This window comes from Conger conger, chromosome 5 (genome assembly GCF_963514075.1).
Source record: "Conger conger chromosome 5, fConCon1.1, whole genome shotgun sequence".
In the NCBI taxonomy this organism is placed as follows: Eukaryota; Metazoa; Chordata; class Actinopteri; order Anguilliformes; family Congridae; genus Conger; species Conger conger.
The window spans coordinates 26,285,838-26,311,432 of NC_083764.1; the positions used below are offsets into that span (position 1 = coordinate 26,285,838).

At 41.4% G+C, this 25,595-nt stretch overlaps 1 protein-coding gene across 3 annotated transcripts in view; it reads right to left on the reverse strand.

Moving 5' to 3' along the window:
* LOC133129157 (uridine diphosphate glucose pyrophosphatase NUDT14-like) overlaps nucleotides 1-25,132 on the reverse strand; it is a 39,202-nt gene extending 14,070 nt beyond the window's left edge. Inside the window, exons 1-3 of one of the 3 annotated variants that reach the window (XM_061243034.1) lie at nucleotides 24,943-25,082; nucleotides 16,237-16,457; nucleotides 7,120-7,163 (exon numbers count right to left, since the gene is read on the reverse strand). In XM_061243034.1, the coding sequence (XP_061099018.1) occupies nucleotides 7,120-7,163; nucleotides 16,237-16,440 (248 nt within the window). In that variant the 5' untranslated portion in view covers nucleotides 16,441-16,457; nucleotides 24,943-25,082. Of the gene's footprint in view, nucleotides 1-6,247; nucleotides 7,043-7,119; nucleotides 7,164-16,236; nucleotides 16,458-24,942 lie in introns of those variants that run through there. The other 2 variants (XR_009708800.1, XM_061243035.1) reach the window with 2 other exon arrangements.
* Between the last annotated feature and the right edge of the window lie 463 nt (nucleotides 25,133-25,595).

Below are 25,595 nucleotides of genomic sequence, written 5' to 3' on the forward strand. Positions count from 1 at the left end.
ACTACACAGAACCTGAAGAAACCAGGTGTGGTGGTAAAACTGCACTAAGATAACCCTGTGTCCACCCCCCAGAAAAGTTCCATTGCCAGATACACACCCAGAATGCAATACTTTACCAAGTGAAATTCTTTCAAGCCATCTTTTAATCAGAAATGTTGTTGAATTCCCTTTTAAAACTTGCGTGTAGTTTGTGCCAAACTGGATTTGCACTGGAGTCAAGTTTAATCAGAAGGCTGCAGGCTTGAGCCTTGGGTGTCGAAACCTCCAGCAAGTATGTTAAGCTGGCATGCTTCAGAAAAATAACCAGCTGTACAATTGGATAATATGTCAAATGGAATCTAAATCACCCTTGATGAAATAGCAAATTATGGACTATAAATGTGACTCATTCATAATAGCAGGTGTGAGCTTACTGGTTAGGTTAGGGTAGTGTAATATTGTACTGTAGGGAAAGTTTATGGAATTTATATATGTATAAAATATGTTTGCTACAGAATGTGCTTAGTATATTTTCTTTTTGTATTTCTGCAGAAATGTATGCATGTCTGTGCAGTGTGTGTTTTTTGCAAATGGCTGCAAGCATATGCGTGTGTTAGTGTTTGTGCATGTGCCTTTTGAGAGTTTCAGTGTGTGTGTGTGTGTATGTGTGTTTGTTGGGAAAGCGGAAGCTGTTGAGGAAGCAGGAAGCCCTACCCTGGTTCGCCGGGTTTTCTGTTCCCATGACAAAAGCACCTTGGTGGAGGCTGTTGGGGGATTATGGTCCGGTTCAGTTACACTGTGAACACAGTGTGTATTCTAGCAGGGCTGGGAGGGAAGGCCTCCATTAATCCCAGCCTCATTCGCTGATAAGGACGCTATGCTCCATTTTTCAGCTCTATCTGAGAGAAGCGATCTCGCCAGCCTCTGAACCCCCCTGCTCACAAAAAAACAAACACGTCATGAGGAGGAAGCTGCTTCCAGAGCGAGCGTTCTCCACTCTCCACACCCATCTGCCCTGCAGAGGGCTGATAAAGAGACCCCAGGTGGGGCAGCTGGTGTGTATGGGTACGATCCTCATCTGTGGCCTGCTTCACAATGCAGGATCAAGGAGTTAGCTGAATAAGTGCACAAAGTAAAACCTGGAAACCTCATAAATCTGGTACATGGACTGACGAATAAGAACTGTTCTGGGTTTTACTCAGTGCAGTTATCCAGCTAACTCAGTAATCCCCCTGGTCACACCTCCATATGACCCCAAACATAGACAATCCTTGACTTGCTGATGGACCACGATCCATTAAGCGCAACAAGACCATGGTCCACCTTTAACCCCTTAAGTATTGCCCCTTTTCTTGACACAACCTTGAAAATTACACATCCAAAATAAAATGGTTACTATTCTTGGACCCGTTGGACTATAGGCATAATCCTGTTCTATTCTGAAAGGTAACGCTTTGGGGTTTGTTTTTCAAGAGATAGTCTGTAGAAACACAATGGAGTTTTCGAAAATGGACATTTGAACACTTCAAAAGGACAATGATATGATAGGTCTTATGAGGTGCAAAATACTGCATTTTGTTCACTAAACTATACAATACTTTTTATCCCTTTTTATCCCTCTCCTTGCACTCTCCTCAGACAGCAACAGATCAAGTAATAGTCATAATAATAATGATAATCTTGTATACAAATATATTCATTGAGGCCCATTGATTAAAATTTTTGTGAAATACCCAACCCCCATTAACAACTCAAACACAGTCCACATGTTATTTATTCAAAAGCTGGCTGGCTCCTTATTTCTAAGCATACTGAATAATACAATATTTTGAGAATGTATATACAGTCAGGTCGATAAATATTGGGACATCGACACAATTCTCATCTTTTTGGCTCTATACACCACCACAATGGATTTGAAATGAAACGAACAAGATGTGCTTTAACTGCAGACTTTCAGCTTTAATTTGAGGGTATTTACATCAAATCAGGTGAACGGTGTAGGAATTACAACAGTTTGTATATGTGCCTCCCACTTTTTAAGGGACCAAAAGTAATGGGACAAACTAACAATAATAAATCAAACTTTCACTTTTTAATACTTGGTTGCAAATCCTTTGCAGTCAATTACAGCCTGAAGTCTGGAACGCATAGACATCACCAGACGCTGGGTTTCATCCCTGGTGATGCTCTGCCAGGCCTCTACTGCAACTGTCTTCAGTTCCTGTCTTGTTCTTGGGGCGTTTTCCCTTCAGTTTTGTCTTCAGCAAGTGAAATGCATGTTCAATCGGATTCAGGTTAGGTGATTGACTTGGCCATTGCATAACATTCCACTTCTTTGCCTTAAAAAACTCTTTAGTTGCTTTCGCAGTATGCTTCGGGTCATTGTCCATCTACACTGTGAAGCGCCGTCCTATGAGTTCTGAAGCATTTGGCTGAATATGAGCAGATAATATTGCCCGAAACACTTAAGAATTCATCCTGCTGCTTTTGTCAAGTCACATCATCAATAAATACAAGGGAACCAGTTCCATTGGCAGCCATACATGCCCACGCCATAGCACTACCACCACCATGCTTCACTGATGAGGTGGTATGTTTTGGATCATGAGCAGTTCCTTTCCTTCGCCATACTCTTCTCTTCCCATCATACTGGTACAAGTTGATCTTTGTCTCATCTGTCCATAGGATGTCCAGAACTGTAAAGGCTTTTTTAGATGTTTGTCTGGCAAACTCTAATCTGGTCTTCCTGTTTTTGAGGCTCACCAATGGTTTACATCTTGTGGTGAACCCTCTGTATTCACTCTGTTGAAGTCTTCTCTTGATTGTTGACTTTGACACACATACACCTACCTCCTGGAGTGTTCTTGATCTGGCCAACTGTTGTGAAGGGGTTTTTCTTCACCAGGGAAATAATTATTCTGTCATCCACCACAGTTGTTTTCCGTGGTCTTCCGGATCTTTTGGTGTTGCTGAGCTCACCGGTGCGTTCTTTCTTTTTAAGAATGTTCCAAACAGTTGATTTGGCCACACCTAATGTTTTTGCTATCTCTCTGATGGGTTTGTTTTGATTTTTCAGCCTAATGATGGCTTGCTTCACTGATAGTGACAGCTCTATAACACACACCTGGCCATGGAACAGCTGAGCAGCCAATTGTCCCATTACTTTTGGTCCCTTAAAAAGTGGGAGGCACATATAGAAACTGTTGTAATTCCTACACCGTTCACCTGATTTGGATGTAAATGCAAAATTAAAGCTGAAAGTCTGCAGTTAAAGCATATCTTGTTCGTTCCATTTTAAAACCATTGTGGTGTTGTACAGAGCCAAAAAGAGGAGAATTGTGTCAATGTCCCAATATTTATGGCCCTGACTGTAGATGCTCACGAACGCACTCTATTGTGGAGTCAACTGTGCTTTCTTTGTCTTCTTCAGAAATATTAACTCAAGCGAGAGATCCCTTGGAAGTCCTCCAAAGGAAGTCCTCTTTATAGGCATTTTTTGTTGTAAATGTCAACCTTTTTTGATTGAAAATCTGAAGAACTGAGAGTTACTGTGCATATGTTTCGTTACGCAGGTGAAAAATGCTGTGTTATTGTATACAAGCCTAACAAACTATACACCATTGGAAGAGTAATGTCATTAGCTAAAATGCTTTTCAGTCGTCACTTCAATAACATGCCAGTAGTCAGTTCTTGGTTGGGCACAAGTGATACAGTATTTTCTTGCACACGGATGGGGGTAACACATTTTCTCCACAATTGAATTCAGAGAAGCTCCTAAGTGGGCTCATCGTGTTCTAGAGAGCCTATACATTACATTAATGGCATTTTGGCAAGCACTCTTATCCAGAGCGAGGTACAGTATACAAAACGTAGATAATAGCCTTCATTTGAAGAAGTACTCTTGTAGAAGTATGTAATGGCGATACGGACAACAATGATAATTCCTCCAGAGATATTCTAAGTAAACGACATTTGAACGTTTCTCCAAGTTAGCACATTCTTACATTTAGAAACGACATTTAGTTCGCTATGGAATAATAAGAAATAATCAGAAATATAATTTAAAGAATATTGGATATTGTTCTCAAAAATATCGCTATATTAGGTCAAACAGGCTACCCTATTCCCACTGTGCTATGCCTGTCCCCGAGAAGTGCCGTGGCCATGGCGGTGACGCATTGTCAGTCTAATCTATTGACACTATATCTGCCCAATCAGATGCTCTGATTCAATAAGTAATTACCTTTCCGGTTGACATACTGTTAGGTTTTTCAGTTTTTTGCCGATGTATTTCTAATTTAGTATATTGCTTCCTAACTTGTCGCTGTGCTTTGTATTTTGGGGTTTTGATTTGAAATTGTGGTTTCTGATTTGTGGTTCTGTTTTATAAGTTATTGCTGCGTTTTCTGATTCTCTACTGTGCTTTGCACGCATTGGCCACCGTAGCTGTCGCTAAAGCAATAGCATCTTAAAACAGGTTATACAGACATAACTTTGAGTTTTAACACTTTCAAACAGAATATCCTGTTACCATAGTGACTGAAAATAGCACCTTGAAAAAAGGAATTAATACAAAAACTTAATTCACTTAAGGGGTTAATGGGAAGCTCCACTTGAAAAAATTTAAAAATGCAGAGAAAGTAAATTAAGTATATTGAGCTCCAAATGCTAAATTCCTTGGGGGTGTAGACTGTTCTATCCAGCAGTGTTGTTTTACCAACCTTTGTATACATGAATGAATGTATTCTGAATGTCTTTGTTTCAGGCACATTGATTACCATTAAAACAAAAACAAACAAAAAGGAACCCTCCTGACCTGAACTGGTCAACCAGCTAAACCATGTCAAGCTTTTCATCAAAAAAAAGTGTGAATATGAAAAAAGGAATTGAGCAGCTAATGAGAATCTTAATGTACACTTCTCCGCATTTTGAGTTATTTTTTCCAGTGGAGACAGACTTTAAAAGTCTCCAAACATTTAAACTGCAAGAAACCGTGGGCCATCTCACCCTCACACTCCCATCATCAAAGCTTAACCACAAGGCCACCCCCCACCCGCCCCTGCCTGCTCTCTCATTATAGGGAACACCCCGACTATTGATCACAAGGCCTACGTCAGAGAGCCCAGTGTGGTTCTAATTAGCTGAACAGAAGGCCTTTGAACAGTCACCATTTCAGAACATTCAAAATCACATACCATGCAGTCCATAAGTATTTGGACAGTGACACAATTTCTGTTGTTTTGGCTCTGTATTGTTATTATTATTTCATTTCAAATCCAATGTGCTAGAGTACAGAATGAAAACAACAGGACTAGTGTATGGACTGTACTGAATTAATGAGTTTATACCTTAGAGGGTTAATGGCCTCACCTTTAGAATTGACTCAATGCCCTCCTCCAGCTCTGTAACGCTGAACTGGACCGAGGGTAGATAAAGGACAGCGCCTCCAGCAACAGTAAAACGCAAAGGCCGTCTGCTCCAATGGCCTCGCACCCACCCGCCCACATATTGTTCTTCCTCTCTCCTTCTCTGCTCTGCTGTAGTCCTTTCCTCCCTTGCCTTTCTACCGTTCAGACAGTGTGCTTTTACACAGCATGACCTTGAAATTATATGGTTCTATCTGTGTTCTTATTGAGCTGATATTGAGCTTCAAAGATACCAAAGTTAAAAAGCCCCAAGCACATAACCTTTTAAATGCAGCATTTTTTTCATACTTTTAAACAGTATTTTTCTGTAAAGTTTCACACATACTGTATGTTTAAGTGCCCTATAAACAACATATAGCATTTATCACACTAACTCATTTTTGTCAAAAAGGTCTCGACAGGCTGAACTTGCTGCCTGGGTCTGCTCCTCCAGGACAAAGAGCTGTTGTGGAACATCTCCCTGGAGAACACAGGGATGCTAATATTGCATTATGTGAAGGACTATGTGAAGATAAGGCAGAAAGGAGCACTGCCAGAGAGAGTGACCCAGTGTCACAGAGCTCTTTAAAGGGTGTCCATTGACTGAGCTCATCGTGAAAAATACCAAGAAAATTCATAAACAAAGAAATGCAATATAAGTAGATCTTGAAAAATAACACCAATCCACTGTCATTTTTTTTTTTTTTTAAATAGATAAAAATGCCTTTATTAACACCCACCAAGCAGATTCTTTAAAATGTGTTGCGGCAATGTGTTTCAGCTTACTAGTCATCAGCACACCCTGATGCAGATTAGTAAACCAACCGCATTGGTAGATTTTTGAAGACCTGCCTGGTGGATATGTTATGATAATCAAGCCAATTTCTGGATTAAAGAAGTTGTTGTATGTATTACGAACATGGAAAATGGTATATTTTCTGTGGGAACTATTTCCTATTGTACACTCACTAAGCACTTTATTAGGTATTTATTACTTATTTTTTAGACTTCTGCTGCTGGTGATAATTCCTTCGATTTATAAGTCAAATTAAGCTAGAATACAGGGTAATTCTTCAAGCTATGTAAAACACAAACTAGAACAATAATTTATTGTTTTTATCAATTAATATTTAAACATAATACATATGATTATTAATTACGGCAATTAATGGTTAATCAAGTCAGGCTGTGACCAAAGCCTGTAGACATAGTGGCCCTGCGACACCATGGTAAGGCATCTCTAACCTGATAATAATCTAACAGAATAATAATTGCATAGTAGTATAATACAGTGGTTACTCTGAATAAAAAGTCAGTGTCGCATTTCTTATATTTCACTGAGGAAATTGATTCACCACGCACCCCCCACCCTTAGCAGCTCCTGTCAGAATGGCCTTTGTCCCAATGCGGATGGTGAGCGTAGAATAAGTACATTGTCAATACAATGCAACTGCTTGTAATCTTCTGGATCTTTCCGCTAAATCAGAGCTTAAGGGCTGATGGTGAAACCACTGTAAAGCCTGATGTACATCATGCTCCATGGTCAGGACAGCCCCTGACTTCCGTAATTTCCAGCTTCACAGCTGCACAACCACTGCAAAAATATCTGTGCAGCTCAGCTGCTGCAATGCAGCGTTTAGGTGCTGTATGTCGGCCTGGAAAGAAGGAAATTGCAGAATAAAAAGCAGCTGAAAATCAACAAAAACAAGAAAAGGATAAATGATATTCTCACCTTTCATGAGTTCGCATGAAGTCCCATGACTTCTTTGTCCCATTCTGTGAATAAAACAAAATGAAAGGCAGAAAATCAGAATTTTTGTGAAAAATGTAAAAGAATGCTGGATACCATATTGCAATTAAACTATCACGTCCACAGGCTAAAAAAGCAATGGGATTTTCAGAGTTATAATGCCACAGACAACAGTTAGAGCCTTGATCAAGCACTGTCCAGTAGCTCTGCTACTGAGCTGAGGATTCACTCAGGCATTTTATGAACTTAATGGCAGTGCTGACAGCCTAAGCACTACTAGTTGAGACTAGAAACCTCTCTATGCAGACTGCAACTACCCAAAAGTCTCCACATTTTGAGTTCAATAGGAAACCACGCTGCCAAGGAATTTCAGATTTTATTGGAGTAAGATTTCCCAGGCCCTTTGCTGGCATACCCAACCCACAAACTCTACACATTACACGTTACCCAGTGTCTACGAGGTTGTGCTGACATTGGAACGTTCTGGAAGCCCCATTGTTACACACCTCAACTTCAACCATCCACTACCTGATGGATGAACTATGTATATAGCAGGGAGTTTGGAAACACCATAAGCAGCAGGGTGAGGCATAAAAAGCTAATATTTAATTTATTTCAAAAGCTCTCAGGTCATGACATGCTGCACTGTGCTTAGGAATTTACATAACGCAGCGTAATCCCAAAAGTTACACGATTTAAGAATGTTTATCCCCCTTTCTCAAAACACCCACGGACATTTTTGTTCAGAAAAATGTGAAGCCTTTTATGCGTAATTGCAGGATTCTGTGGGTGATACCCTGACTGGGGTTTAACTAGGGCTATGTCTCTGAGGGTCACCAGGCCAGATCAATAACTTCGCCTGCCCGCTGTAAGACCCCGCCTCCAAACGAGGGACCAGTGATGACCATGTAGAAACACTCTCACTGATTGGTTGAGCATTGAAGCTATGTGTACAGTGGAAACCAAGATTCTGGGTAAGATCAGAGGGATTACATCCAGTCACAACAGCTTGCATGCCAGAAGATATTCTGGGCCTACAGCCTTATCAATGTTTAGAGGGGATGTCTGTGCTGCCTTTAGATCTTATCACTGTGAAACAGACATGACCATGGTCTGATAACACAATAGAGCCCTGAGACTTTCCCAAAAACCCACAGCACACACAGTGAAGACACACACAAAGTTCTAGTACAATCAACAATGTCTTCTTTTAGGAGAAATGCTGTGCAAAATTGTACAGGTTGTATGAGACAATCTGTAACAAATCTTGATTGTACTTGCACAGGGTTTATAAACTCCAGAGGTGGCAACGACAAATGCATGAATGAAAACATGGACTGCACAAGACATGGCAAAATGTTAAAATGTTTTGGTTGGACAACCAACAGGGCTTCACCATTTCCGTATACCTACTTATCTGAAATACAAAGACAGCGGCTACATGACAATCACTGCACTGGGCTGTAACCTATGTGTAAGTGAACCACAACATGCACTCCTTCAAATGGGGGGGAAGTGCTGAAAGTTAGCCATTCTGACAAGTGTGCACTTGAATGCATAGTTACAGGGGTGGAGTGTTGGCATGGTTGCATTAAGACAACACAAGAGGAGTCAAATGAGAAACAAATGAACCAAACTTGTACCGTGTCTTACCACACAAAGACTATTTTGCCTGAAACATAGCAGTTTTGTTGATATTGAAGCTCGTTGTGGGTATTGCAAAAGGGTGTTTGGCATATTTTCAGTCCTTATTTGCACCCAGCACCACTGAAACTTTACAGATATTAATCTAAACATTACCCAAAGTGCACACGTCTTTGCAGTGCAGCCTGTCTAAACGTCTTACTAGACTATTTGCACATTAAATACAACATTCATTTGGCATAAATTGGAAGATTTTTTAAAATGAAGGTAAATTTGAGTAGTAAGGAAGTATGAGGGATACAAAACTGTGTAATGCTACTACAGATAAGTAATGATATCTTGGCAATGAATCAAATATCCAAGACCAGATTTTCTAGAGATATTATAAAATAACTTTGCTGAAAATGTAATCCATTTTAAAATATAGTTTTTTCTTTTCGCAAATCAGATTTCAAGATTATAATCACTCATAATTATATTACATTTCATGGTGAACATTGTATATGAAAGACCTATAAAGTGATATAACAACCATTTCTCTACCACCGACAGGAGTTAGGGCAATAGAAGTATAAACCACTGTAATAGGGCAAGTCAAAGTCAAGAGTCATGCTAATTGCAGCAAATTTTGTTAGCCCATATCGACCAGATTAATAATCAGAGAAAAATTTAATTTCAGTTTCAGGGGTTTCTTATAAACCAAATCAGCATGACACGTCATATTACAATCTGTGACGATGTGGTCCAAAAGTGTGTTGAATTGGCATGGACCTACCCCTGTGGCCTTCAAAGTGATTCACACACACGTGGGTAGGAAGCATGCAAAAGGTAAGTGTGCACTTCAGCACATAGTTGTGGACCAATCCTGATATTTTAAGATCAAATATTAAAAGGCTGAAGTAGCTATAGCCGACCACTCTACTTCTAATGGCTCGACATTGGCTCAGGCGGTAAGAGCAGTTGTCTGGAAGTTTAAGGGTTGCCAGTTCGATCCCTGGGTGTGTCGAAGTGTCCCTGAGCAAGACACCTAACTCCCAAATGCTCCTGATATGCTGGTTGGTTCCTTGCATGGAAGCCAATTGCCATTGGTGTGCCAACTGCACAGCGTTTTCGATAAAGGAGTGATATAAATACCAACCATTTAACCACGCATTAAAACAGTGGTATGCAGAAGAGCATCTCAAAACACACAACTCATCAAACCTCTTAAGTGGATAGGCTACAGCAGCAGAAGTCTAAAAAATAAGTGTAATAAATAACTAATAAAATGCTCACTGAATTTACATCCTTACAAAAGAAAAACATAGCCTAATTAAAATAATAGCCTCACTGCACACTTACGTGACCTACATTACATCATAACAGTGCTTTCCAATAGACTTGTGGTGCCATACATTTCAGAGAAAATGTGCTCACCAGGAGCTGCTGGGTGGCACAGTTGGCTCTAATGTCACCCACGGATGGGAAGGTTTCAGTCACCCAGGATGATAGCATGTTGGGCCAAGACATGGGCCTCCTAACAAGCACTGGGTTCTTGTACTTGTTGCCTCACTGCAAGTTATAACTCTGTACTATGATTAGCATTCCACTATTGATTCCCCTCAACCTAAAGTCCATGAGAAAGTGTCCTCACATCCAAGCTCACAAGTCCACACCAACCCACCTACCCACAAATCAACTTCGTTCAAAAACGAACACAGCCTCCTCCAACATCCGCAGACAGAAAGACAGGTTTGAATATCAAAACCTCATGTTGTGGCGGGTAAAGACCGTTCCAACGGCAGTCACAGCTGGTGGAAGTCGCTCATTAGCAGGGCCGCTCATGGGGTCAATGTGAATAGACCGCCGGGGGCTGAGAGAATCGGCAGCTACAAAGATTACTATAAAGATTATGTGGGTAGGACCTCGGCAGCACCTTAATGTGCTTCTGCCTACCCCCCGCGGTGCCAGAAAGACAGGTCTCCTACTCAAATTGATGAGGGGATGGCAGGGGGTGATCTTGTTCTTTTAGGTGTTTAAAGTCCAATTATCGCTGGCCCGGTTTATTATGCGGCGACCTCGGCAGATGCCGATGTCAATTGCCGTCACGCCGTGATAGACAATGGCAGGCTTTGATTCCTGCCATGTGTCTCTCAGCCTCCTGGGACTAAAGCACCCTCGCCCCATCTCACAGGTTTTCCTGCCCGACAACTTCTCCTCTGCGCAGATGCTTTGCAATTGCATTTTTAGAGGGGGCAGTGGGGTTGTAAATGCACAAGCAAGTATCTGCAGAGGTATACATAAAGGCTTAGTGCAGAGTGTCACCCATGTTGTACTCTTGTTTGGGTCCAGAAAATAGCATCACTGCGCAGCCACATATTTCCCTAGACCAATACAGCCAGACAGATTTCTGAATCAGTGCTATCTTCCTTTTGAAGGTTGGAGAGTGTGTGTGACAGCAAAAATGGATGACAAGTGCCATATGGCGAGCAGTGTAGGGTAAGTCATGAGACGAAGATGGTAAATTATGGCGTCATTTCTTTCTGTTGTCACTAGAGGTGAGACTGTGAACCTAATATAGAATAGGAACTCACTGCGGGCTCACATCTCACATCAGATCACATGGGAATCTCATCTGCATGGAGGGTTCTCACCAACCCCAATACCACATCACAGCACAAAAACCTTGGGTCAGCCTGGATTCTTCCTGACAGTTAGGGTTGATCTGGAGAGTAGCGCATGCGTGTTTGCATGTGTGTGCTTCTGCAAATGTCCTTGTGAGGCAGAAGAACTGAAAAAAAAAAAAAAAAAAAAAAAAGTAGAGACCATCTGCATTCTTTGCAACACCCAAAAACCTTGCATCTTACAACTTCCTCCACTTCCTCGATCTCATGCAGCAGTGACCGTCCCCACAAGATACCCACCAATCAACTAGACTGCCTACTAGCTTTGCACAAAGGGGACCACAAGAACCCCTCAGGTAAAAAGTCAAGCCCCTTGTTTCTATGACAATTGTGGAATTGTGGGAGAATGAGCCCCAGGCTAGTTTGCAACACTGACCCCTCGGTTACAGCTCCCCTGGACCGTCCGTTTAAAAGGAGCAGCCCCAAGATTTGCCAGACAGGTGTGGTGGCGTCAGCCCATCGTGCCGCAAGCAGAATCACGGAGACCAAGCCAAGCCCCTGCCGAGAAGCTCCAGACGCAGCTGAACACAAAAAGCTTTTCAAACACCCCAATAAATGAGTGATGGATACTCCGGTTGCCTTTGCATTCATCACCAACAACAAAACAAATTGGGGAGAAACGTTAGGCCCCCCCCCCCCCCCCAGATCGAAAACCGCGGTCCTGTTCTCCGCGTTGGCGACGTGGCGGTTGATTTATGAGGCTCTTTTTCCAGGGAGAACCACAGCATTGTTCGCCTTAACAATTCACAATCTCAGTGGGAAGCGACACACAGGACACACACACAATGACCAGAACGGTCGGCTCGCCCTGTCGACATAACCATGGCTCCAAGTATAGTGGGAAAAAAAGCCTTTTGGCTTGCTTCTTTCCCCTCTTTCTGAGACCAAAGTCTCATATCGGGGTGGAGGGTGTGGGGTTGAAATGGGGGTGTAGCAGGGAAATGGTGTTATATAGTCTTGGGAAGCAAGTCAGTTTTCCTTTCTTTGACTGAGGGTGTGGCTCTCAGGATCTGCCCAGGATGCAGCAGTGCACTCTGGGATGCGAAGCTGCACGTACACACAAGGGAAGGGTGCGTGGGCAATGGTGGCAGTGTGCGTGGTAGAAGGAATGGGACGTAGGAGGTTGCATGTTCAAACATTGTGTCTGATGACCAAGAAGGCCCCCCGGGATATTTAAGCCATTAAAAACAGACAGTATATGATATAAGCAGTTTACGTGCAGTCTCCCTCTAGTGGATCATTTGAAAGGAAAATGTAATCACCTAAAGTGGGATAGTTTTCAATTATCCTAGTTTCTAGAAAGCTTAGAGCCCAAGCCCATCAAACCAAATCTGACACCTTCATGTTTGAGCCTAGCCCAACTTTAGAGTGAATGGGGATATACGTATTTCAAACCCTAAAACAAATAATAATCCTATGGAGGAATGTCTGTTTTTTGCCTTGTGTTAGGTTTTTTTAAATTAAAGGTACAATAGGTAATTTTGGATTTCTAACAGTCAAGAGAGGAATTGCAACAACAAACAACCTCAAACCACAACACTGTTCATGCTTCCCACAGTCTATGAATATAATGTGTAATATAAAGCGTTATTATACAGTTCAGTGTTCGCGGGCACTGTTTTGGAAAGCTGACAGTGACAATTGCAACAGAGGCTGCAGTCTTTTCGTACTGTTCTAATAAGAAAATGTTGGCTGAACATGGCTTTATGAAATCTTGACTTTGGTGTGGTACACAACACTATTTATATTTTTTGTTTTCACTTTAGCTAACCAACTATATTGTGAGCAAGCAAGTTATTTGGCTACGTAACTAGCTGGCTATATAACTAAGATATGATAGTCTACCACAAACGATGCAACTGTACCTTACAATTTGAGAGAAATAAAGGTTTAGCTAAACACGGATGACTGCACACATAAAAAGATAAAAGGAACGTGTAGCTGCCCAAATTGCACTTCAGAGAAGCTATCACTGAAACTCAGTATACTATTGCTTATCTAGTTAGACTACAATACCTGTTCGCTATCAGTAACAATGGATGGTGCAGTGGGTAGCACTGCCGCCTCACAGCAAGGAGGTCCTGGGTTCGAATCCCCGTCGGCTGGGGCCTCTCTGTGCGGAGTTTGCATGTTCTCCCTGTGTCTGCGTGGGTTCCCTCCGGTTTCGTCCCACAGTCCAAAGACATGCAGGTTAGGCCGATTGGAGAGTCTAAATTGCCCATAGGTGTGAATGTGTGAGTGAATGGTGTGTGTGCCCTGCGATGGACTGGCGACCTGTCCAGGGTGTATTCCTGCCTTTCGCCCAATGTATGCTGGGATAGGCTCCAGCCTCCCTGCGACCCTGATCAGGATAAGCGGGTTCAGATAATGGATGGATGGATAGTCAGCTACCTGAATTTCCTGAAACACTTGTGCAATTGCTACTATGTTTGTATAGCCTATATTTTATCGTAAGTGGATGTTTGTAAATTCGTCAAGCTAACTATAGCTAATTTGCTTGTTGCTACCGATAACAAACTGCCATTATTTCATAACTATAGTTTCAGCTTGCAATTTAGGCAGCTACACGAACAAGCCCCCACGCCATTGGCTGTGGCAGTTATAACCAATTTTCAACCAATGAACTTGAATTGTTGTACAGCTGTACAATGTTTTGATACAGAGTGACGGCCCGACAAATGTACACTTTGAAACCCAAATTTAAGGACTATAAACACAGGCAGAGGGTGAGTCAACATGTCAGTGAGCCTTTTTTTAAGGATAGGAAGGGATTTACAATGGTCTTGTAACAATGTTTTAACACAAAAATCTTACCTATTGTACCTTTAAATTAGACAATTGTTTCTAAGACAGACTTTCTGCAAGATATACAGTACAAATAAACATACAAAATTACAGACATGCCATGCAATACAATGAGAGGAAGGTAAAAACCTTCTCTGAAACAATGTCTCGTTTTTAAAAAAGATTTTAGCTATTTCCAATACACGATACCTTGTGTAAATAAGGCAGCTTCAGAGTTGCTGTAAGGTGTATTTCTTCACTTTGAAGGAGAAAGGCTACTGACTCCTATAGTCAAGTGATTAAGCTAAGTTAACACATTATGCTACTGCTAACATAGAAACCGAGCCATTGAATGCACAAAAATGAAAATGAAAACTTACACTTCCCAAAATGTTGGTTTATTCCTTTGCATATGAGCAAGTCTCAGCTTCCTCGAAGAGACAATCAGATTCTGCCAAAATGTCCAGGTACTTTGTTGAAATCATTGTGCCATTGATATTAAATATTGTCCCTGGACCACAACCAAGGCAGTAAAACATCTTCAAAAAATCAATGACCCACTTCCATATTTGTCAGTAGGCATGAGGTGTGTTTGCTTGTCCTCTTTTGCTGCCAAACATATTAATGGTGTGTAAAGCCAAAAATGTTGGTCTAATCTGACCATAGCTCACTCTTCCAATCATAATTCTAATGCAACTTGGTGACCCCAAATGTGACCAATCTCTGAAATTCTTATTTTGTGTATCCATTACCAGACTTCTGAGGGTTACCGACTTTCTCTTCTGAATTGAAAGTTATTTGGCTTTTCCCATGCACAAAAAAAATTTAATTGCCAATTTCACATCGTTCCGTTTCACTAATAATAATTGCGAGGGGTGCCAATAATTTTGACACCTATGATTTTTACCAACAAAAAAAAAAGTATTCGAGTATTTGAGAAAAAAACATTGAAACTTGCACCCCTATGCACCCCTACGGTCAAACCCCACAGAACGCATCAAATCGGAGATCGACACTACCATTGATAATGCTCAGTCTGAGGGTTGGATTACAGAAAATGAAAGGGATCTTTTAATTACCCCGACATGCCATTTTCCTATGGCTTTCCTAAAATTCACAAATATATATCGAACCCTCCCCTGCACCCCATAGTGTCCAGCAATGGTAGTTTGACAGAACCTCTTTCACCGTATATCGATTTCTTCATCAAGAAATTGGTTCCCACACAGCCCTCATACCTAGGGCTGACACATCTGACTAAGGGCTATCAAAGATATTAGCGTGAACCCTAACACCATTCTGGCATTGCTGGATGTATAGAGCCTGTATACCAGATTTGCAGAACAGATTTCTTGATAGAGGATACAATGCTGCCAACATCACCGCCGCCATTAAACATATCCGTCATACTGACAGGAATTCCCTACTCTCCAAAAAACCAAACGTGGCACACCCCCTCGGATTTGCCTCTCCACTGAGTTCAATCCACTTGCTGGGAAAGTGAAAAAACATGGCATTGAGACATTGGCCTTTCCTCCCTCTTCAAAAAAGTCTTTCTCTGAACCTCCCCTAGTGTGCTTCAGAAGGCTTTGTCACATAGAGGATAAATTTGTTCACAGTGCTGTAAGAAGCCCCCCAAAATAAACCTTCCTGGCTACCAGCTCCCCCTAAAGGGTTCTATCGCTGTGGTCTTTGAAATCTTGGGGTATTGAGAAAGTAACCCTGTCAACCAGAGGCGAAGATATTGTTGAGAAATTGCTCGGAGGCATTTTGGATATATACAGCCAGTCATATGCAAAGATTTGGGAACCCCTGGTCAAAAAGCCTTTTACAGTTAATATCTTGGTGAACAGAAGTGAACATGAACGTAGATTTTAAAAACGATAAAATCTTTTTCATGTAACATTGAGTCATCTATATTTCATGTAACATTGAGTCACATTATATGTATGTGAATATGATTTGTAAGGAACTGCATGATCTTGACACATGCGCACCCTATACATACCTCTGGGTGCGGTCCATGCTTCAGTTTTTGAGGAAGACATTGAAACGTCAGTCTCACAATGAACAAGAGTGCATTTGTTCTGCTCCACCGTCTCTTATTTTGGGTTAGTCCCGAGGAAGTTGTCCCAAGGAGTCTTGTGTAATCTATCTGTCCTGGTTGTAGAGCACCTATTGGATCCTCCTTTCTTTTGCTGGCTAGTAGCATGTTGGGTATTTCCCTTTCTGCATGAGAAAAAATTTATTGAAATGAAAGTATATACTTTTCCTAAATGTTTGAACATAACATATACATAGAGTAGGCTAATATATGTGTTGTTTACTAAATACTAAATATATTTTCTTCATTTTTATTAAGGGTGCCAATAATTTCTCACTTTAAGTCTCATCCTGGGGTAAACTGGGCAATTCTTGACTTCCTACCCCAACACCCCTCCAACCCACCCCCCAAAAAAATTATAGCCAAAAAGCAGGGCTCCCAGGGACCAAGGGTCAGCACACAGCCTGGCACCATGGGGGGTGGGATTTAAAGGTCAGCACTGACCACACCATCTGTCAGTCACACCAGCAGTCCCTCACTCTTCTCAAATTTGTAATCCCAAGACAAGTACCATGATTGCACTTTAGTCATCTGAGGAGGACTGTGAAAAGGAACTGGTTTTGCCCAGAATCGATTAAGGTAGCAACAAAAAGGGGGGCAGTCAAAGCCAAAGCACCAAACAAAGTTTCTGCAGAAGGACAACTGGTGGATCAGCAAATCAGCTGATAGTTTTATCATAAATGCACATGTATGTGCAGAATGTATTGCGTTGGCAAAGAAAAAAAAGAATTTCACAGCAATACAATCTCAAGGTGTAACAAGACAAATGTGACAAAAATTCAAGGGGGTGAATTAATTCAAAACTATTTTTTAAGGTGTTGGGCCAGCACTGTTTGGTTAACCTGGATGCTTATACTGCTATTGTTCTGCAGTTCTGTTTTGCCTAGTACCTTCAAGTAATACATGGACATCGCAACTTGAGTACGCGCTTCTACCAACTGTTGAGCTTTCCCAATGACGTCTTTCTCAGCAAAAGTTCCAAGCTGACATCACTTTGAATAGGCTTACTGTTGCTCCTGAAACATCTGCCAGTTGAGCTGTCTTAGTCAGTGAAGCTCCTGCCAACTGCGTTCCAACATTCACCCTTTCAAAGTTACAGAGATCTTACAGCCATTTCTTACAGCCAGGATAGCCATAATTATAGGCAACCATGCCAGTGAAACACTATAAGTGACACCATTCATGCTTAATTAGTGCATAAGCTACACCTACTGTATGTGTTAGTCTCTGCAGTGCATATGTGTTGTTTACATTTACATTTACATTTACATTTTAGTCATTTGGCAGACGCTTTTAATCCAAAGCGACTTACAAGTGCATAGGTTCTACCACAAGTCAAAGCATCACATCCAGAACTAGAAAAATACACCTGGACTGCTGTTCTAAACATATAGTCGTTATCATAAGTGCAATTTTTTTTTTTTTTTTTTTTTTTTTTTTTTTTTTTTGGGGGGGGGGGGGGGGGGGGGTTAGACAGGGATAGGGGTATCAGAAGGGGGGGGCGGGGTAAATCAGGAGGGGGGACTAAGGTAGAGTTTGAAGAGGTGTGTTTTGAGTCTGCGTCGAAATAGGGGGAGGGATTCTGCTGTCCTGACAGTGGTAGGCAAGTCATTCCACCACTGAGGAACCAGAACGGAAAACAGGCGTGAACGTGCAGCTCGACCGCCAGGTGCCCATATACCCACATACCAGACACAGGTCAAGAATGTGGGAATCTAAGCAGGTGGAAACTTGGCAGTGATGTCACCATTAACAACAGGATGGCAATAGGGAGAGAGTGTGGAGACAAGAGAAGGAGTGATAGGTAGATGATACATGCAACAAGGGGGGTGCCGGCAGTGTGTTTTCAAACATTCAACTTTGCTATCTTTGGCAGAAAGCTCAATACCATACAAAATGCCACACCCATCCATTTGCCAAATTACGCAATTCTGTCCCCGGCCTACAAATTCACAGCACATTGTGTGACAGGATCTTAAACACATGATGAAAAACACCACCCTAATCCACACCCTTCTTTAAGCAGACCTGACCACACATTCCTTCTCGGGAACCCCCCTCTCCAGAAATTCTTCCACAAAGATTTTCTCCCTCTCCCTCCCTCCATCCTGCTTCCAGCTCACTGTAAACAATGACAAGAAATGTTCTCAATTTTGTTTTTTCCTTTTTCCCCATATCTCTGTGATCTTCAGAAGCACATTTCTTGCAGTCCCCTGGGTCTCTGTCTGGATTTTTTGGTTTGCAGTGTAAGTCCGTATATGGCTTCTCAAATTATGGGGTAACCCTTTCACTATTCCACACCCCCAGACTTCAGAGGAGGCTCTTGACACACTCTTATCTTCCCACAAAGAACAGGGTTCGTGTTTGGACAGGGCTTGAATGTTCTTTTATTGTTGTTCCTTCTGCTTTTCTAATTCGCCTGGGTTTTTTCTGTTCCAGCCCATGCTCATTTCCCTTCAGGTTTGGTCAATACCAGTTGCCCATAGCTGACTCATGGATATGCATTTCTTGATGTTAAGGCCTTTACTTAATAGATAAAGATTATTTCCCTATAAAGGCTAGTACGTTTAAATAACAAGAACCCACATGGCCTACTAGCACATATACATATTTTTCTTGTGATTTGAGTGTTTTGATTGCCTTTAGAGATTTTGGCCAACATGAGGAACAGAATTATGCCAATGTAAGCCAAGGAAGCTTATAATGAGGATAATGAAGATTATGAGGCTGAGAGATACGAAAAAAACAGTCAGAGACATAAGTCAAACCTTAGGCTTACCAAAAATCAACTGTTTGGAACATCATTAAGAAGAAAGATACCACTGGTGAGCTCGATAATTACAAATGCCCCAATAGGCCTCTACAGTGTTTTACTGAAGAATTATGAAGAATGAATGAACCCAACCTCTGACAGATCAGAGACACAATCAAGGGGCAGGCATGGATGTGTCAGTGACTACCATCCACAGAAGATCCACACTCTAATGCCATTGCAAACTAGACTAGTTTTCATGTGTTAGTATGTTAAAAGTAACTGTATTGGTGCCTATAGTGAGTGACGGTAAATAAAGGTGTAACCAATAACTGAGGTGGTCACTGGTTATTGGTAAAAATGTGGTCAGTTTTGGAAGCTTTCAGATTAAGAATGTTGGAAACCCTTGCTTTAACGGTTTATGCCAGGTTACCACAGTCTGTTCATTGTTGCTATTCAGTCCAGGGATTTAGCCAAGTGAGCAAGTCAATGAAACTGTCAAATAAATTAGCACATTAAGGTTCAATCTCATAAATGCCACTCTGACAAACTACAGACATCTGCGCTTGCAAGCAGCAGATTGGCCTAATATCAGCCTGAATATCTTTCAGAAAAAAACATTGAAGGATGTCACATTGAAGGATGTCACATTGAAGAATGTCACCTTTCCTGAAGTGTGTGTGTGCATGTGGATAGATTATGATTTTTCTAAATGCACTGAAGACAGTGCCGGAAAAATCAACATGGCCAACACAAAACTGCTGTAAGCAGTGCAGAAAGCGGAAACTGGCCTCACAGTGTGTGATTTATAGGGTGGTGACAAGTGACGAGTCAGGTTCCTTCAGTTCCACAGCTTCTCTCAGCGCATCACCTGCTGACAATTCAGAACAAGAACTTCACCCAGGATGAGTGCTTCAGCTTAGATGCCAAAATTTACAGCACAATATTTCAGCACATTTGAGCTGGATGGTAACAGGAAGCACTGCATGTTTCAACTGTTTGGCATTCTTATATGCAAGGGTTAGAGGAAAGGAGGTACCTCTTGTGAGTAGTGAGTGATGAAGGGGTCTTTGAGAGTGGGTGGCTGTTATGGGCTGAGGGTATTGGGTGCTATGTGGGGGGAGGGGCAGTTTGTTTCAGGTAAAAGTATGGGGTGCTGTGTTGGGGGGATAATGGGGAGGGGTTGTGTGGGAGAGAGTATTCACAGAGGGAACTGGCAGGGACATTTATGGCACAGAGAAATGACTCAATCTTGCAGCTCAGAGGAAGCTGAGAACCAAGTGAGACAAATCCACAAGGCATTTTAAACATACCACACCCAACATGCAGAACAACAACCATAATCCATAACTGAGGGCTTTCAAGTAAGCCACTGCTTGTCATTGCTTCATGGATCACTTTAATATCCTTTTTGTCTCACTTGCACTGGCTAGCTATGTTGGGTAGCTTTGTAACATTTTATTGCAGACTGCTGGAATCACACCTTTTCAAACTACAGTAATAACTGCATTCATACTAGTCAGGCATTCAAAAGTATGCCAAAATGCTTGACTGACATATCCAAAATTCTGTAACATTAGCAGTCAAACTCACAAAGAATTCAGTCAAATAAATGTTTTTATTTTTATCAGACATCCATCTCCCTGAAGGTCTGGGAGTCTTTTGGATTTCAGCATGAATCTCCTGGAAATACGCTACACAGGTTGCCAGTCAGTGTATCTTAGTAAGGACTGAACATCATGGTTGTTTCATAATATTTTCAAGGTGAAAATCCTACATAGTATGCCTTTAAGTAAATGTATCGCAAGCTAATCATACCAGTCTACACATACCCTAGTACTCTCCAAGGGAATGTGCAGACAGCAACATCACAAAATGCTTGAATGTTTAACAGGTACAGAATGATGCACCATTTACAAACAACTACAAAAAGTGTTGATGCCAGCTCCCATTTTAAATATCCTAGTCAAACAAGTATGTGTGGTGAAAACACAATATGTCAAAGTCTTCTCCAGCACATAGTGTTGTTTGTCAGTGTCTCCGGAACACCTGGACAGACAGGGCCAGGAAATTCCGCTCGCGCTTTGGGCTGATGACTCATGCCAGTGGGTCGGCGCAGCAGACACAAAAAAGGCGCTTTATTTTCAGCTTCAATACAAGGAAACATTAACACGCTGCAAAAAATGGCAAGACTGCAGGCACACGTTTCCTGGAAACAATTGAGACAGAAACACAAACAGGTGCCCCACACCCACCCCAACAACAACACCCCCACTTAACTTCCTAAAAGCCTCTGAAAAAATGCCATGATTTCATGAAGGGCATGCCACATACAGAAATGTGATAATTAGGCCTATGACCTGGAAAACGCTGAATGCATTCGGCAATTGTTCCACAAGAAGGAAAATGAATAGTGAACATCGCTGCCAACATATGACATTGAGTTTACATTTGAAAAAATACATTCAGAAAGCCACCTTTTGGTTGTCCTGTATAAAACCTGACTAGAAAACCCAGTCTTAAATATTTTCCTTAAATCTAGCACATATCTAGATTTAACATCTCAGAATGTCTGTACCCAATCTGCACAGTTACAAGACATTGTAACATATTAGATACATACCGAGGTACTAGTCTAAAACTTAAGCTTTTATAGAATTCATTCATTCATTCATTCATAGAGTTTTACAATATTGACCGTATGGAGTTTTTACTCATCATGAATTACTTTAAACCCGAGTTCCCACCAATATGAACCACAACCGCCTTTACAAAAATGTGTGTAAAAAGGAGTACCCTGTCCTCGTACCGGCCTGTCTCTCCATTGTGTCCAATACCTTTGTTCTGGAAATGTTTCTAAATTGTTCTGTGAGAGCAAATCATATATATATATATATATATATATATATATATATATATATATATATATATATATATATATATATATATGTATATAGTGGGAGCAATAATTATTTGATCCCTTGCTGATTTTGTAGGTTTGCCCACTTACAAAGAATGGAACTCTGTAGAATTTTTATCATAGGTACATTTTAACATTGAGAGACAGAATATCACAAAATAATCCACAATAACAACATATATAAATGTTATAAATTTATTATCGTATTTTTGCATGAAATAAGTATTTGATTCCCTACCAATCAGCAATAATTCTGGCTCCCACAGACCAGTTAGTTTTCCATTAAGAAGCACTCCTAATCTCAACTCATTACCCAAAACAACTTGTTACATCGTATACAGCTGTATAAAAGACACCTGTCCACACAATCAATCAGATTCCAACGTTTCCACCATGGCCAAGACAAAGGAGCGGTCTAAGGACATCAGGGACAAAATTGTAGACCTGCACTGGCTGGGATGGGCTACAAGAAAATAAGCAAGCAGCTTGGTGAGAAGTTAACAACTGTTGGAGCAATTATTAGAAAATGGAAGAAACACAAAGTCACCGCCAATCTCCCTCGGTCTGGGGCTCCACGCAAGATCTCGCCTCGTGGGATATCAGTGATCATGAGAAAGGTCAGGGACCAGCCCAGTACTACACAGGAGGAGCTTGTTAATGACCTGAAGGCAGTTGGGACCACAGTCACGAAGAGAACCATCAGTAACACACTACACCGTAAAGGATTAAAAGTGCAAGGTTCCTCTGCTGAAGAAGGCACGTACAGGCCTGTCTGAAGTTTGCCAAAGAACACTTGGATGATCCAGAGGAGGCTGGGGAGAAGGTGATGTGGTCAGATGAGACCAAAATAGAGCTATTGGGCATCAACTCGACTCACCGTGGAGGAAGAGAAATGCTGAGTACAACCCCAAGAACACCATCCCCACTGTGAAGCATGGAGGTGGAAACCTTATGCTTTGGGGGTGTTTCTCAGCTAAGGGGACAGGACGACTTCACCGTATCGAGGGGAGGATGAATGGGGCCATGTACCAGGAAATTTTAGGTGACAACCTCCTTCCCTCAGTGAGAGCACTGAAAATGGGTCGTGGATGGGTCTTCCAACATGACAATGACCCAAAACATACGGCCAAGGCAACAAAGGAGTGGCTCAAAAAGAAGCATATTAAGGTCCTGGAGTGGCCTAGCCAGTCTCCAGACCTAAATCCCATCGAAAATCTGTGGAGGAAGCTGAAGCTTCGAGTTGCCAAGCGACAGCCTCGGAACCTTAAGGATTTGGAGAGGATCTACAAAGAGGAGTGGACCAAAATCCCTCCCAAGATCTGTGCAAACCTGGTGAAAAACTACAACAAACATCTGACCTCTGTGCTTGCCAACAAAGGTTTCTCCACCAAGTATTAAGTCCTATTGTTCTATGGATCAAATACTTATTTCATGTGAAAATATGATATTAAATTTATAAAATTTATATGATGTTGTTATTGTGGATTATTTTGTGATATTCTGTCTCTCAATGTTAAAATGTACCTAGGATTAAAATTCTACACAGTTCCATTCTTTGTAAGTGGGCAAACCTACAAAATCAGCAAGGGGTCAAATAATTATTGCTCCCACTGTATGTGTATATATACACATACATACATACATATATACATACATACATACATATTAGGCTGTATGCGTACTAATCCGCCACATGTTCAGTTTGCACTACGAACTACAGAAATTACTCTATCCACTGTGCGTCATTTGTTAATTTATCCTGCAAAAAATATGGAGTCGTCTTACAAGCAAAATATAGCCTGGTTGGGCAGGTTGAAGGCTACGAACTCCGATGCAGGCATATACAATTACATATCTACACAAACACTGTCACACTGCTTACTCGCTTGGCCAAATGCATTGTTGTGAAAAAAGGTGGAGGGCTATTTTTCTGTCTTTTCTCTGTCGTGTTTCCAGAACCTCGCACTGAAAACAGGAACACTGGGTTGAACAATGCTATCCCAGCGCACGCATAGCAAGCATTCGCAAGCGGCAAGGACATTGTAAATGTCAAGATGACCTCCGGATGTCCATGCAAATCGATTCAAGTGCACGCACTGAGAACCTTGAAGTTGGCCAGCCAGTTTGACAGATGTGTAAATTGCTGCGGGTACATAGTTCGCCATGGAAAGTACTTTATTGATCAAAACGAAAAAGGAAGCTGTATACGCATCTTTCACAGCCAAAAAGCCTTATGGAATTCATTGTAAAATATTTAAGGACGAACTCAACATTTCGCTTAGTGTCACTAAAGGCGCGACAAGACAATACATAGGCTACAAAGTAGTCTACCATTAATGAACGTTAAGGCTACTCGCATGTTTCAGAAGGTAAAAGGAAAGTGGTATGCCATTTGTTCACAAATTGTGACCTCATTTGCTACAGAAAATGCAATTGGAATGGTTGCATTCAATTTTCACTAAACTGGAGCTTGGTAGTTCGTTTCGATATACGAGTACAGATGTTCATGACACTTTGGCATCTACCCTTCTAGAACGAATATTTGCAGGTCAGCTTGATAATTTTGCGTAGCGGCAAATTTCATAGCAGTTCTTGCTAGAAATAAAAAGCATGTGCCCACACAATACCATCAAGCCATCACCTGAGACTCAAAAAGGACTAATATAGTTAGCCAGGTTGCAATACCTGTATTCAGTAGCAGAAACGAATGCATGTTTATAAGCATGCACAGTGATCACTAACACACGCTTTCGGATTTCATTTTGTGTGGATTCGAGAGTTATAATAACCATACAGAGCCTAGCTAGATAACAGTATTAGCATAGCTATGAGTGGGGGTTGGGCTGCTCACAAGCTAGCAAGCTTGCTACATGACGTTAAATGAATGGACTGAAATACACACTTACAGATAACCCACGAGAGGACTGTATAGACTCACCTGACTATAATGCACTCTGAACGGTTTCAGGTGATTGGAGCTGGTACATGGAACGACCTGGATATTATTAATCTGATCCATTATTCATATAGATAGCTATCCAGCTGCCCACTTGATCTTCAAATCTCACCACAAACCGCAGAATCGCAGAACAGGATAACGGGAGGAAAAACGCCTACGGGTACCCATGAAGGACAGTACACAGCAATAACGTTGGAATTCAAATCAAATCCAATCAGAAAGGCTGTCGTGATTTATATTTAACACATTACGTCACATTTACTAAAAGAAAAGACGAGTGATATGACTTTATGCAAAGCATTAGGGTGCATTGTGAATTGTACTTAATATGAACCACTTACAGAAGCAGATTCGAGACTCACTCAGAACAGCCAAGGACATGAAAGAATCAGTCATATTCTGTGATTAGCCCAAACGACTCCAGTAACAATTCGGAGAGAGCAAGGTAAAATCCAACGGTCAGGCACCGTACATTAGTACATTATACATTATGGCATACCATAAATCTTTATATTTAGACCAAACAAAAGGCTTCAAATATCTTGGCCAAGCCTAATATTTGAAGATCAAATATTAAAAGGCTATTGTAGCTTTAGCTTATCACCCAATTTCACCACGTGGATTGATTTAAC